This window comes from Cnephaeus nilssonii (genome assembly GCF_951640355.1).
Source record: "Cnephaeus nilssonii genome assembly, chromosome: 4".
NCBI classification, from domain to species: Eukaryota; Metazoa; Chordata; class Mammalia; order Chiroptera; family Vespertilionidae; genus Cnephaeus; species Cnephaeus nilssonii.
The window spans coordinates 50,929,456-50,944,028 of NC_137075.1; the positions used below are offsets into that span (position 1 = coordinate 50,929,456).

At 37.8% G+C, this 14,573-nt stretch overlaps 1 protein-coding gene across 3 annotated transcripts in view; it reads right to left on the reverse strand.

Annotated features, from left to right (window-relative positions):
* SECISBP2L (SECIS binding protein 2 like) overlaps nt 1-14,573 on the reverse strand; it is a 62,618-nt gene that overhangs the window by 20,057 nt on the left and 27,988 nt on the right. For 2 of the 3 annotated variants that reach the window (XM_079769555.1, XM_079769557.1), the window contains 8 exons: nt 13,346-13,426; nt 11,739-11,906; nt 11,445-11,586; nt 7,527-7,696; nt 6,605-6,737; nt 4,659-4,821; nt 2,325-2,545; nt 1,255-1,409 (listed from right to left, as the gene is read on the reverse strand). In XM_079769555.1, coding sequence (XP_079625681.1) covers nt 1,255-1,409; nt 2,325-2,545; nt 4,659-4,821; nt 6,605-6,737; nt 7,527-7,696; nt 11,445-11,586; nt 11,739-11,906; nt 13,346-13,426 — 1,233 coding nt within the window. The remainder of the gene's footprint in view (nt 1-1,254; nt 1,410-2,324; nt 2,546-4,658; nt 4,822-6,604; nt 6,738-7,526; nt 7,697-11,444; nt 11,587-11,738; nt 11,907-13,345; nt 13,427-14,573) is intronic. The other variant, XM_079769556.1, reaches the window with a different exon arrangement.

Sequence of the window (14,573 nt, forward strand, 5' to 3'; positions counted from 1 at the left end):
AGGCAGTGTGATATCTGTAACTGAGAAAAGCAAGGGCTACTGTAGGAGCACAAATATTAATTACATAATCAGAGAGAGTAGGTGGGTAGACAGGTGATGGGAGAGAAAGTGAATGAATGGGTAAATGGGGGGGTATGCAAACATGATGACTGGATAGGAAAGGATAGACATTTAAATATATAAAAATATAGTCAGGAAGAGGGAAAATGGTCTATGGGTGGTGTCGCAAAATACTTTAGAATCAACTTCATAAAACATTCTTAAAACATTGTATATTAACTAGAGGCCCAGTGCATGATTGAATCATGCACATGTAGGGTCCCCTACACGCTTTCGCTTTTCGCGGTGGAGCTGGGTGCCTGTCCGCTGGTGCACCAGGCCTTTCAGAAGCCTCCGGCTCGGCGGAGGCTTCTGAAAGGCCTGGCCTGGCTACCCTGCCATTGAGAGGCGCAGCTGGGTGTCCGCGGCAGGCCCCCTCAGTGGCCGTGGATCTGGCCGTTGAGAGGCGCAGGGGGCGGGAGTCCCGCCCCCTGCGCCTCTCAACAGCAGGGTAGCCCCCCTCAGTGCAGCGGATCCGTGCCTCTCAATGGCCGGATAGGCCACCCCAAGTCCCGCCCCCCAGCCTCCCGCCGCCCAATCGTGGGCGTAGCGAAGTGATGGTAATTTACATGTTACTCTATTATTAGATAGGATAAGCATTACTCTAAATAGACTTTCTGTTATCAGCTCCAGTGGGTTAAGCTTTATATTAGCTGACTTCGAGAGGAAGATGAAGGTATCAGAATTACAGAATTATTCTGACAACTGGTTTAGAAATTTCATTTTCTAAAGTAACATCCTCTCTGATTAAAGGATTCTTTTCTCTCTACTCTGAGTAGCAGCACAAAATATACCCAACATATATATGTTGAAGAAAATTATTTTATTATTTTACATAGTATAATATTGGATAATCTTTACCCAGCAGTTAAATAAATGATCAAGTATTACATAGTTGAACCCAGAAGAAAAAAACACTGCAGCAGAAATAGGAGCTAAAAATCTTTTCAAAAAATGCTGTAGGATTAACTTATGCAAGAGTTTCAACACTAAAAAAGGAAATGTAACACTCAAGAATGTTCCACTCATTCTTGGAGAGTTATCATCTCACTTCTCTAAATGCTTAAACATAACAATGGCATGTGTCAACAGAAAACGTACTATTTGGGGGCTGGGCAGGGCGAGTGAAAGAGGGTGTGTCTTCCAAAGTCTTACCTCAGCACCAAAGTAGTTGAAGATTCCCACTACACTGACAGGAACCAGCTTGTTCACACAGCGTCCCAGAGCTTTTCTTCCAAGGGCAAACACAAAAGGAATTTCTTGTTCCCGGGCCATGGCTATAACATTATAGAGAGCCTCATCCAGGCCACCTGAGAAAGTCAACACATCCAGAGGTTTTAGATTAATTATTTTCTAAATAGAGCTATTTTAGCACCCAACACTAAAGCATAAAACACAGCAGCAAAGAACTCTATGAAGGCCTGTGGCACTTATGCTATTCCACACATTTTCCCTATTTGAATTTGTACTATTTATGGATATATGTACATATTTTCTTTCTCCCCAATTAAATTCCAAATTCCCTAGTATCCATAGGAATCAGCATATCATGAGTCAAATTTCTATACAATAAACATTTGTTTAAAATTGTTAATAGTGGTTGATTCTTTTATTCAATCTCTCAGCTCAAACAGCAACCTATCACATGTAATATTACATGTCTACTTTATTGGAATTTGTCCCCTATGCAGAACATGCCTAATACTGCTACTTGATGCATCTGTCTACTCCAATCACCCAAAGTGGCTACTTCATGAAAAAGTACAAATAAGGGTACATGACATAGTACAGAATACTTGTGTGCCAGCTCACCCAAGAACTTCTGTATTAACTTCTGGTTTCTAAGGGGCAAATATCCATCATAAGCAAGACAAAAGGGCCATCAATGAAAGGTAATGTAAAAAGGTAAAAAAGTAGAATATATTTGCAGTGGTAAAGAAATGTACTCTTACTAGTCCCCACTCTGATTACAACAGAGGGCACACTTGGTTGGCCCAAATTAAAGCCTTCACTAGTAGTCCATAGATGGGGATTTTCTTTACAATCCAATCTTAATTTTATTACTTAATTTCAGGTACTGAAAGATATTTTCTTCCCTCATATTCAATATTATGCTTCATACCTAAACTCTGCTAAGTCATATGACTTCCACTTTAAAATTCACTTTACATCCTACAATTACATTAAATAAATATTAAAATACTTCAAAAGTAAAATGTTCATACCTTTTGACTGGATTTTTTCACAGTTTGGAGAAATTATAACACACTTGATCTTGTTTAACTTCATATGTTTTGTAACCTCCCTCAGACCCATAACCAGCCGTCTTCTCGCTTTTGCTCTTACAGGATCCTTTTGATAGATTCGTTCCTGGAAACTGACAAGCTCTTGAAGAAGAAGAGTCACACATTCATCAATCTCTTTACAAAGAACCTGATTACAATACCTATAAAGGAAACCAAAAATAAGTAAGTTTGTCCTCATTTATTTTTCTGTAACTATAAAATTATTTTAGGAAAGAAACAGATCAAGTAAGAGGTTTTCATAAAAAAATTAAATCTTTAAAGTATCTTATTCCTTCAGTCAATTAGAAAAACAGAAGAGTTTTCCTGAATTACACGAGATTGGCTTTTACGTAAAGGATAGGTCAACCTCAAGGAGGTACTATCCAAATTCCCAATACTAAATTCCTGAGGATATCAATAAAATGTTAGCCTGCTGATTAGATAAAAAAAGAAGTATGTTTTTAGTAAGGAGATAGAAGGTTACTTCATTCCAATATTAAAGATACTTCTAGTAAATAGGAAAGAAATATAACTGCAGATGCTTACTGAATGCCCTAATACCAATAATTCATCCTCTACTCTTGGATAAGTCACAATATCTAGGCATTGTTTTCCCTCAACCATAAAATTACAGAGTTAACACTAAGATGACTTCAATGGTCCTTCTAACTCCAAAAACTACGGCTATGGAGGATAACTCAGTAATTAAATTCAAACCAAAACATCAAACCAAAACATCAAAGCAACTAACTGAATGAGGTTCTTTGTACTATATATGGTAACAATACAAAATAATAATAATAATAATAGTAATAATAATAATAATAAAGGAAATAAGTGTGAGGCCACTATAGTACTTAATTTTAGGAATTATTTCCTCTTAATATACTGTACTTTTCAAGTTCTAATCCCTAATCTCTTCCATAAGCAAATTTCTATTTCTTATTACATTATAGAGTGGAAAAATCTATGCCTGCCCTTTTTCAGTAAAAAAATAAATAAATAAATTCTGCTTTGGGAATTTTTTTTTTATGTTTATGTGAAAAATGTTTAAGTAACTACAAGTATGACATTCTTCAGAAGGGAAGATAAAACTGGACAGACTGAGGAAAGATCAACTATCTTAAAGTATGCAAAATTAAAGAACAGAACATCAACAATGCAATTTTCTTCATTCTGTTTTTCTTTAAGCTGTTTATTTTGTATGTATATAGCATTTTATGTGCCGAGAGTTTCCTTTGCTTCACATCTGTTATTTAACATTAAATTAACTCCCCAAATCTAGGCAAGAAGTACTCGCTCAAAAGAACAGTATAAAGAAAAGAAACAGAACAAACCAATGTGGTTTGGATTCACACAAATTTTATTTCACCCTGGGACTTGTTCATTGTCATTTTTAAAGGTAAAATTAATTCATCTGCACAAATGCAAAAAATTAATTCATCTACCGGCTGCCTCTTGCATGCCCCATTTTAGAATGTTAAAATTCTAAAATCCTTCACAGCAGTAACTGTTAGTTCAAGGTTATTCACAAATAGCCAATTTAAAACTTAAAAATATTTGCTCAAAATAAATAGCTTTATGTAATAGGTTCACATAATGTAATAGGGTCTTCGAATCTTGGGATTAATTGGTTAGAGAGGGTTTTTTTGAAGGGTCAATAATATAAATTAAAAAGCAAAAGCACTTGGAGTGGGAAACCTAATAGTGCACAGCATTTTATATATAACGATGTAACAGACCAAATTTCCAGGATATAAACATTATCTAATATAAAAATAATATATTTACAGCCAACTCACTTTCACATGAACACTTATAGCTGATGGAAGGCAAATGCTTTAAATATAACAAAACGAGCTTTTAAATCTGAAACAACTTAAAGATCTTTAGTGTTTTATCTGCTCAACCCACCAAGTAATAATGACAATACCATATTCAGAACTACAATCAAGGTACATAAACTATTCAAACTCAGTAATGAGACTAAAACTTACTCTCTAGCCCTAACTGGTTTGGCTCAGTGGATAGAGCATCACTAAATCTTAGTGACCAACTGGACTGTGTGTTATGACCTTTATGTGGACTGAAAGGTCCCAGGTTCGATTCCAGTCAAGGGCATGTACCTTGGTTGCGGGCACATCCCCAGTAGGAGATGTGCAGGAGGCAGCTGATCGATGTTTCTCTCTCATCGATGTTTCTAACTATCTATCCCTCTCCTTTTCTCTCTGTAAAAAATCAATAAAATATATTTAAAGAAAAAAAAAAACTTACTCTCTAAATCTTTTGCTGTGGATTTTGGTTATTGTTGAAGACGCCATTGGACTGCCTATCCCCGAACTAGCTGGAGAGCCTTGTGACACAGGTGTCATACAGTACGGAGAGTTCTGACTTGCTGGAGAGAGTGAAGTATCACTGGGCATGCTCAGACCAGTATCTGCAGAAATGTGGGGTGAGAATAAAGAATTTAGAAACTTCAAATGCTGAAAATTCAGCTCTACTAAAATCAATATCATCAATATAATTTAGAATGGCAGTTGTCTTTTGCATCACTTCCAAATTCTCCAGAAGCTAACAAGTTGGACACTGTTCATATCACAAATAAACATTTCTCATACATACAAAAATGAAATCTTCCTACTATCTCTCAAAATATACTACCCCTCTCGCCCCCCCCCCCCCCAAAAAAAAATTCAAGCATGGCCCATAGGTCTCCTCAGGAGAGATGAGAGAAGACCAAATGACCTAAAACGTGTAAAGGTATTAACTTCTGTACCAGAAGATCATATTGCTCATGTCCTTCATCTCTATTTTCCTTCCTATTTCTTAGAAATCATTTTAAAAACTGTACAAATTGACATCACTGCTGCCAATGATGATTCTACTTCACTCATTCTCTCCACACCACTCCTGATTCTCGGGCACCACCCTAGATTCTCTCTCATTTGGTCTTTGTGTCTGTGCTCAGGCAGCCACATTTTTATTTATTTTTTAAAATATTTTTATTGGTTTTTAGAGAGAAAGGGAGAGAGAGAAACATCAATATAAAACAGAAACATCTACCGGCTGCCTCCTGCATGCCCCCTAACTGGGAATGAGCCCACAACCTGGGCATGTGCATTGACCAGGAATTGAACCGGCAACCTTTTGGTGCACGGGACGACATTCAATCAACTGTTCAGAACAGGCAGCCGCATTTTTAGATGCCATCTAACTCAAATGCCTCCTTAGGTTACTGCTTCTTTCCTAAACACCTAAACCCAGGAAAAGAGTTAGTATTTGTATATTCATCCATTAACTAGTAATTCTGCATATAGCTTATCCCCATATACAATAAGCAAGACCAGTCCACTATATATCTTTATTACATTTCCTGACCTTCTCATCCTCACCCTAGTTACTAAAGTATACATGATAGGTATTTAATATGGGATAAATACACCTAAATACAAAGGCAGTGATACTTGAGAGTAAAGGGAAATCATAACCAAATATGTCCTAGCTAAATAATCCTTAGAAGTAAATTCATTTTTCTAAACACACTGGAACACTGCTACTCAATCTATAAATAAATCACATTTAAAATTGGTGAAAAATATTGAGGAATAAATATATACCAGCAGAAAAAGGGACCTTGCCAGGTCTCTTCTTAAAGTCTTTCTTCCACAGTAGTATAATTTTAGAAGGAATCTATAGATTTGCCAAGGTCCCAACTGGAATCATATGTGCTGGCTATTGTATGGACATGGACTAAATCTTAGTGACCAACAGGACTGTGTGTTATGACAGGCTGTGCATTCTCTACTCATTGTGGCATATGCATTAATTCATGACAGCAAGAAAGAGAATCAAGAAAACAATTCACTTAAAAACAGTCCTATGAAGAAAGACAGCCAACTATTTTCCAGATATAAAAGAAGACAAAATTAAAAGAACTATGACAGTTACAGAGGATACATTGGCGAGATCATAATTATGAAGGGTTTACAATAAACTTAGGATTTAAGTCTCAAAAATGCCAAAGACCTGCCATATACTACTACTCCCCTCCTTTTAAATATCTCCCTATAGAAGCATCTTCAAAAGAAACCACTCTCAAAAATAAAGAAATTTAGATAAAATATAAAGGAGAATAATATGGTAATTAGTGATGGGCTTACCTATCAATTAAAATGCTCTAAACCAATCCATGAGAAGACAGGGGAAAGGGGTGATCTTACCTTCCTGGGAAACAATCTCCTGTGGCAAATCATCAATAAAATCTAAGTGCATTTCTATTGGTTCCTCAGATCCCAAAAGATTGTGGTCCACAGTTAAACGGCCCTTCTTTTCCTCTCTTTCTTTCAAAATAACCTAAAAGTCATTACCAGTCTTTCATTACTGATCACTCTTTAAGTATGTATACTGAATATAAAATTTTCACTATTACATAGGTACAGTAGCTTACTTAAAAAATGGACATGAGGATTTTTGGTTTAGTTGGCTACACAGAAACTGACTGGCAAAAAAGAAAATGTAATTTCAGGTACCGTAGCTAAAGGAGGTACTAGATCCAAAATAAAGGGAGGAAATTATGTTCTAACCTACTATAACTATCTAACCACATCTACTTCAGTCTTTAAATACTGGGTGGCAGCACCTAGAGTTACCCTGAAAATGGATCAAATTAAAAGTCTGGAAACCAGGTCATAAAGTTACAACAGATTTACATTTTGCAGTTTTCAATTATTTGGACATGGATTATCTCCTCCTAGTAACAACACTGAATTAAATAGAGCAGTGCTATTATTTAACACTTATAAAGATGAGGTAAGGTTTGCCTAAAACTACATGACACCACTTAAGTTAGTATTAGAATCCAGAACTTCTAATTCCTAGCGTCCAATGTTTTGGGATGCTAAATATTTAACTTTAAAAAAAAAATCTTATAGAATTTACTATCCAGGGCCCTGTTCAATACAGACAGATAGCCATGAAGCTGATGATATATCCCCAACCTCGAATTAACTAGTCATCACCTTTATGATGATGCCTATCAACATTTCATAATAACCTGTTGGCTAAAATGCCACACTACTGATTGCAAAACAGATTTAAATTCTTATTTATCCTATAAAATAAACATCTCAGATTTTGGTTTACCTTTTTAAGTGCTGTGGGCCGTTTTAGTTTTACAATTTCCTTCTCTTTTCCTTTTTTTGCTTTAGAGGAAGTAATGTCCAAAGAATTAAAGGATGTCAAACAGGGCTGACTTTTGGTTAAAGGTTTTCTGTTAGTAGAATCTTTAGTATGAAAAGAAGCTGCAGTGACCACTAAAAACAAACAAGAACATTAGTTTTACTACTACAGCCAACTCCACATAGTTTGAAATTTTCTAATGGAAAATCTACAAAAACAAGAACATCCTCTTCTTGTGGAAAAACAGACATCAAATTGTCAGAGCAGCACATAGCCATGTAGCATCCCTCAGATACAGCTTTTATCCATTTTTTTTAACCTCCATAAGATAAAGACAAAGCAGGTACAGTCAACTAATTTAGCAAATCTAAAGTAGGGATATTTAAGTTATTAGTTCTACTCTACTCCAGCACCCCTCAACCATGTCAATTCCTGCAACTGGACTCCAAACAGAATCATTCTACCTCTGACATTTCAGAACTCTGCACCTCCCCTTAGTCTCACTAAATCTGTGTCATATATGTGAGTCACACTTCTATGTAGTCTAGCCCTCATTTCATTCTGTCAGTAAAGAAGGATCTCCCTCCCGCAGCTACATTCTCAGTACTGTTCAGCAATTCTTTTATGCCTGACTGATACCCTCATTCTCCTGTGGCTATCCCCAAATCCTTTACCAGTCTTAAACTTTAATCTCAATCCTCTCACTTTATCAGACAAGTTTTTCTGCTACTGCTGAGAAGATCTATCCAATATAAACTTAAGCAGCCTGAGAGGAGGCAGCAGATATCCCCTTACTCCATCCAAGGCTCACTAATCACCTGTGTTCTTTTTTTTTTTTTTAATATATATTTTATTGATTTTTTACAGAGAGGAAGAGAGAGGGATAGAGAGTTAGAAACATCGATGATAGAGAAACATCGATCAGCTGCCTCCTGCACACCCCCTACCGGGGATGTGCCCGCAACCAAGGTACATGCCCTTGACCGGAATCGAACCTGGGACCTTTCAGTCCGCAGGCCGACGCTCCATCCACTGAGCCAAACCGGCTTCGGCATCACCTGTGTTCTTAATCCCATTTCAGGATTAATTCCTCAAGAATCTTGCTCCATCCCTTTCCCCAAGTCTTTAACCCCTAACTCCCCCCAAACCTCGAAGGAAGAAAGGGAGGGAGGGAGGGAGGAAGGGAGGAAAGCAAATCAATAAACCTCTTCCCTTGACGGGCTTCCCCTCGAACTCAGGTACCATCACTTCCCCTCCCCTCCTTGTTAAAATTCTGAATAGTCTGCATTCTCATCATCACTTCTCAAATCATTACAATCTGGTCTCTGTCCTACATACTTTCTTGAAACTGCTATTGTCAAGATCACATATAATTTCTTGCCACTGCCAAATCTAATTCTCTTGAGTCTTCATTCTTTGTTTCTTTCAGCATTTGGTACCAAAGAACACATTTTTCCCCCCAAATTCTAACTCTGCCTTCTGTAACAACACTCTCCTATTTTCTCATTCTTTCTTAAACCTATTCTTTGTCCTTTAAATCTAAGCACTCCACGAGGCTTTATCCCTGAAGATCTTTTTTTCTAACATTTCTTTCCCTGACAATCTTATGTATTTCCATCGCTACAACATCTCTATTTAAAACTCCGACTTCTAACCTAAACTGCACATGCATACATAACTGTAAGTTAAATGGGAATCACCAGGATCTCCCTAACTAGCACTTCAAATACAACAAACCCAGAGTCTGTTCTTCCCAACAAAATTCTTCTTTCATGATCCTTATTTTGTTAGGTCTCATCACAGCTTTTACCATCACCAAAATCCTTGAAGCCAGAGAGTTTGCAGTCATTTTTGACTTGCTTCTGTATTCCACCAGTAAAAAACAAATAAACAAACCTATCAATTCCTTACAAGCCTTTCAAATCTCTATCATCATCTACCTTTGTTTGGACTTTCCAAAAAGTTGATTTCTTTGTAATCAACACTTCCCAATGTAAACACTGGGGAGAGATTAGAGGTTAACCTCTATCCACTGGTGAAGACTCTTACTCCCCCTTCAAAGCCCAGTCCAAATGCTATCATATATGAGGTCATATAATGTAATATCCTCCCCATACCTCCCTGTGGACATAAATTTCTCTTCTAAAGGTTCATAAAACTTTGCTGGTATCTTCCCTAAGAAGCTACTTTTCATCAATTATTTACATATGTCGTTCTCCCTGATTAGAATATAAACGTCTTTCCACTGGTATATCTTTCCTTAGCTGGATCCAGAGCACCGCTAAATCTCAGTTCCATTCCCTATAGTCCTTTACTCTTAGTGAGATGTTACTGACACTCTCTCCATCTCAACAACATGCAACTCTAAAGCTTAGTATGCATTCAGTATTATTTTTACTCACTACAGGCCCTGTGCACAAAAATAGTGCACTTGGGGGGTGGTCCCTCAGCCTGGCCTGCGCCCTCTTGAAGTCCGGAGGCCCTCAGGGGATATTCAATTCTTTTATGCCTTACTGATACCCTCAGGGGAGCAGGCCTAAGCCGGAAGTCGGATATCCTTAGCGCTGCCAAGGAGGGGGAAGAGGCTCCAGCCACCGCCGCTGCACTCGCCAGCTGTGAGTCCAGCTTCTGGCTGAGTGGCGCTCCCCCTGTAGGAGCACAATGACTACCAGGGGGAAGCTCCTGCGTTGAGCGTCTGCCCCCTGGTGATCAGTGCATGTCATAGTGGCCGGTCATTCCGCCACTTGGTCAATTTGCATATTAGCCTTTTATTATATAGGATAGTTAAGTTTCAAACTGGATGGGTTACTAACAATTTAAATATTTAACAAAGAGAATTAAAGTTATACACTGGTACTTATTTTTTCATTTAAAAACATTAGATCCTTTACAAAGATACAGAAGAAACAAAAAATTCAATTCTGCCACTCAACATCAGTGCTTTTGATTGGTTCCTTTACCTTCCCTTTATCTTATTCATCTTCTAAAACAAAGACTATGAAAAGAAATGAGGAACGGCTGGGGATAGGTCAATGGGGAAAAAGGAGAAAGAAGAAGAAGAAGAAGAAGGAAGAAGGAAGAAGAAGAAGTGAGGAAGCACAGAGCTGCTGAGTTCTAAATTTGACAAGGTTTGCTGAAATATAATTTACCCTTTCAGTAGAAAGCCAGGTCATTCTCTCTCTCTCTCTCTCTTTCTCTCTCTCTCTCTCTCTCTCTCACTCACACACACAAATTAATAAAAACTCTAGCTTCCCATTTGGTTTTAAACTGGATAATTTAACAGAGAGCCAAATTACTATTGATTCTTATTTCAACCTTTAAAGAAGAAAAAAATTGGGTTGGTTCAAAATGTACACCACCTGACATCTGAACACAGACTTGAAGGACCTGAAGGAACAAGCTATACTGATATCTGAGGAGAGAGAGTTCTGGGAAAATGAAACAGCAAGCACAAAGATGCTGAGCTAGGGGGCATGCTGGGTGTGTCTGTGAAACTGCCAGGGAGCTAACATGACTGGAACAAGCTACCAGGAGAGAAGAGTGATGCGGGTAGAAAAATGACAGGATAACCTAAGACATGGCCTAAGCCTCTGGCTTTACTCCAAGTGAGATGATGAGCTACTGAGGGGTTCCCAGCAGTGGAGTGATATAATCCAGCTTATATTTAAAAAGATTGCTCCTTGTAAAACAGACTGGTTTACGGGCAGGAAAGGTAGGTATTAGGTGGGAAGCTACTTAGTGTAGTATAATGATGGGGTCTACTGGGGAGCAGGAAAAAAGCTAGTGACTCCGGATTTTTTTAGATTCACATAATTTAAATTAACACTATGCAAAAGAAATTACCAAAGCCAAAGAGCAAATTACTCAGACTAACAGTATCACCTGTGTACGACAGAGGTCTGGTATTAGTAATTTGCCGTGCTTTCATAGCTTGCTGTTGTTTTTCCAGAGCTGCTAACATGTCCCCCAAATCTAGCTGCACAGGTGTTTTACTCTTTTTTCCAGCTGCCTTTGATAAAGCTTCCTGCAAGGCAAACAAAAAAACATTTAATTTTTTAATACAAAAGTGTGGCAATTTAATATGATTCTATTTGTCATTACTTCTGTCCATCCTTGCAAACCTAACAAATAAACTATTACATTTGTTCATAAAAATGAATATATATGTATATATACCTGTAATTTTTTTTGCTCCATACTAATTTCTGAATATTCTTGAGCTGTGGCAAGGGCTGCTGCTAAAGCTTTCTTCTTCTGACTTTTTGCACGTTTAGGAACTGAAGTTGTAATGGGAATTGGAGTCTGAACTATATTGATTGGTGAGTTTTCAGGTAAATCATCCAACTATAATAACCAGAGAAAAACAATTGTCGGTGATTCCATAAATGTAAAATCGTAAGGAAAGACAATCAAGAATGTGGAACATAGCCCTGGCTAGTGTGGCTCAGTTGGTTGAGCGCCGCGTCCTGTGCACTGCAAGGTTGCCAGTTTGATTCCAGTCAGAGCACATGCCTGGATTGTGGGTTCGATCCCCAATCGGGGTGTGTAAGGGAGACAACTGATTGATGGTTCTCTCTCACATGGATGTTTCTCTTTCTTCTCTCTCTCCCTCTCCTTCCCTCTCTCTCTAAAATCAATAAAAACATGCCGAAACCGGTTTGGCTCAGTGGATAGAGCGTCGGCCTGAGGACTGAAGGGTCCCAGGTTCGATTCCGGTCAAGGGCATGTACCTTGGCTGCGGGCACATCCCCAGTGGGGGGTGTGCAGGAGGCAGCTGATTGATGTTTCTCTCTCATCGATGTTTCTAGCTCTCTATCCCTCTCCCTTCCTCTCTGTAAAAAATCAATAAAATATATTTTTAAAAAAATCAATAAAAACATTTAAAAAAAAAAGAATGTGGGATGTTCTACAGTATAACTGGACTTGACTCTTCAAAGGATTCAGTGTCATAAAGAACAGTGTAAGATGGTGGAACCATTCTAGACTGGGAAATAATAGAGACAAAACAGCTTGATGCGCCGAAACCGGTTTGGCTCAGTGGATAGATCGTTGGCCTGCGGACTGAAAGGTCCCAGGTTCGATTCCGGTCAAGGGCATGTACCTTGGTTGCGGGCACATCCCCAGTAGGGGGTGTGCAAGAGGCAGCTGATCGATGTTTCTCATCGATGTTTCTAACTCTCTATCCCTCTCTCTTCCTCTCTGTAAAAAAATCAATAAAATATATTTAAAAACAAACAAACAAACAAACAAAAAAACCAGCTTGATGCAATGGTGACGCTTGTCTGCACCCCAGACTGGAAACAAAATAACTCCAAAGTAAAGTTTTGCAACAATCGGAAAGTTTCAGTATGGAATGTATGTTGTATGATGTCGTTTAATTAATGGTATTTTCTTGTCCGCAATGAAACTATGACTTAGGACAGTATCTTTGTTCTAGCTAGCTATGTTGACCTATAATATTTCTTTTCAACACAGCCATAGTTCAAAAGATGTTCAAATAATTTGCTTATATTTTTTAAATGCTTTTATTGATTTTTTTAGAGAGAGAGGAAGGGAAAAGGAGAGAGAGAATGAGAGAGAGAAACATTGATGTGAAAAAGAAACATCGATCGGTGGCTGCTTCCCTCCATATGCACTCTGACTGGGGACTGAACCTGAAACCTGGGCATATGCCCTGACCAGGAATTCCACTGGCAACCTTTTGGTGCACAGGACAATGCTCAAATAACTGAGCCACACCAACCAGGGCTTTGCTTATATATTTTTTAAAAAGAGTCACTTACTACTTTTGAAGAAAGTTTCTGTTGAATACTTTCATCTTTAGCATTTCCATTCTCATTTATTTCTCGAAATCCATCTTCATCCTGAAATAGTTTCATATTTCAAATAAATTAAGTTCAAAGTAATAAACTTTTAAGAAAAACATTTATAATGCTTAAGAGTAATTAAAAACGGGGAAATTAACTTTTTTTAGTACTAATATTAAACTATTTAAAGTCAGTCTTAAAAAGGAAATCTCGCCCTGGCCAGTGGCTCGGTTGGTTGAAGCATCATCCCATACACCAAAAGCTTGGGGGGTTGATTCCCCACCAGGGCAGGTATGGGAGACAATCAATCAATCTTTCCCTCTCTTCCTTCCTCTCTAAAATCAATAAAAACAAACAAACATATCCTTAGGTGAATATTTAAAAGAAAAGGAAATCTCATTTCTCTTAAGCATAGCTAATTTAACTATTCAAGGATGAGGGCATATTCACACATGTCCATCCTTTGTATTTCTACTATTCAGTTTTTATTAATAATTCTATCCTGATATAGGGTAACAGAAAATAAATTTTAAAAGGAATTTATCACATTTCAGATAGTTTGGAAAAAATTTAATCACAAGGCTTAATATGAAGTTCATTAATATATTGCCTGTCTGCATTAACACATACTTATCACAGTTAAAAGTTAAAAACTAAAAAAAATATTTAAATTTCCCATTCAAATAATTTCTTAACCAGTATCCTTTACATTGAAAATTATATCTAGCCCAGCTGGTATGGCTCAGTGGTTGAGTGTCAACCTATAAATCAGGAAGTCAATTCCTGGTCAGGGCACATGCCTAGGTAGGGGCGTGCAGGAGGCAGCTGATCAATGATTCTCTATCATCTCTCTCTCCCTCTTCCTTCCTCTTTGAAATCAATAAAAAATGTATTTTTTTAAAAAGAAAATTGTATCATATCTTTAGCTAAATGTAAGTTTGGAACTAATCATATGGTTAAATGCAAATAATAAAACTGCCACATGTATTGTTCTTGAAAGAATAATTGAGATGTACTCTCAAATCTTTTAGGTCAATTACTAAGCTAATCCTATATAATAAAAGCCTAATAGGCAAATTGACCAAACAGCGGAACGACCAGTGGAACTGTGACGCACACTGACCACCAGGGGGCAGATGCTCAATGAGGAGCTGCCCCCAGCCCGCAGGGCCCAGGCCAGCCAAGGTGGGTGCCAGCGGGAGCC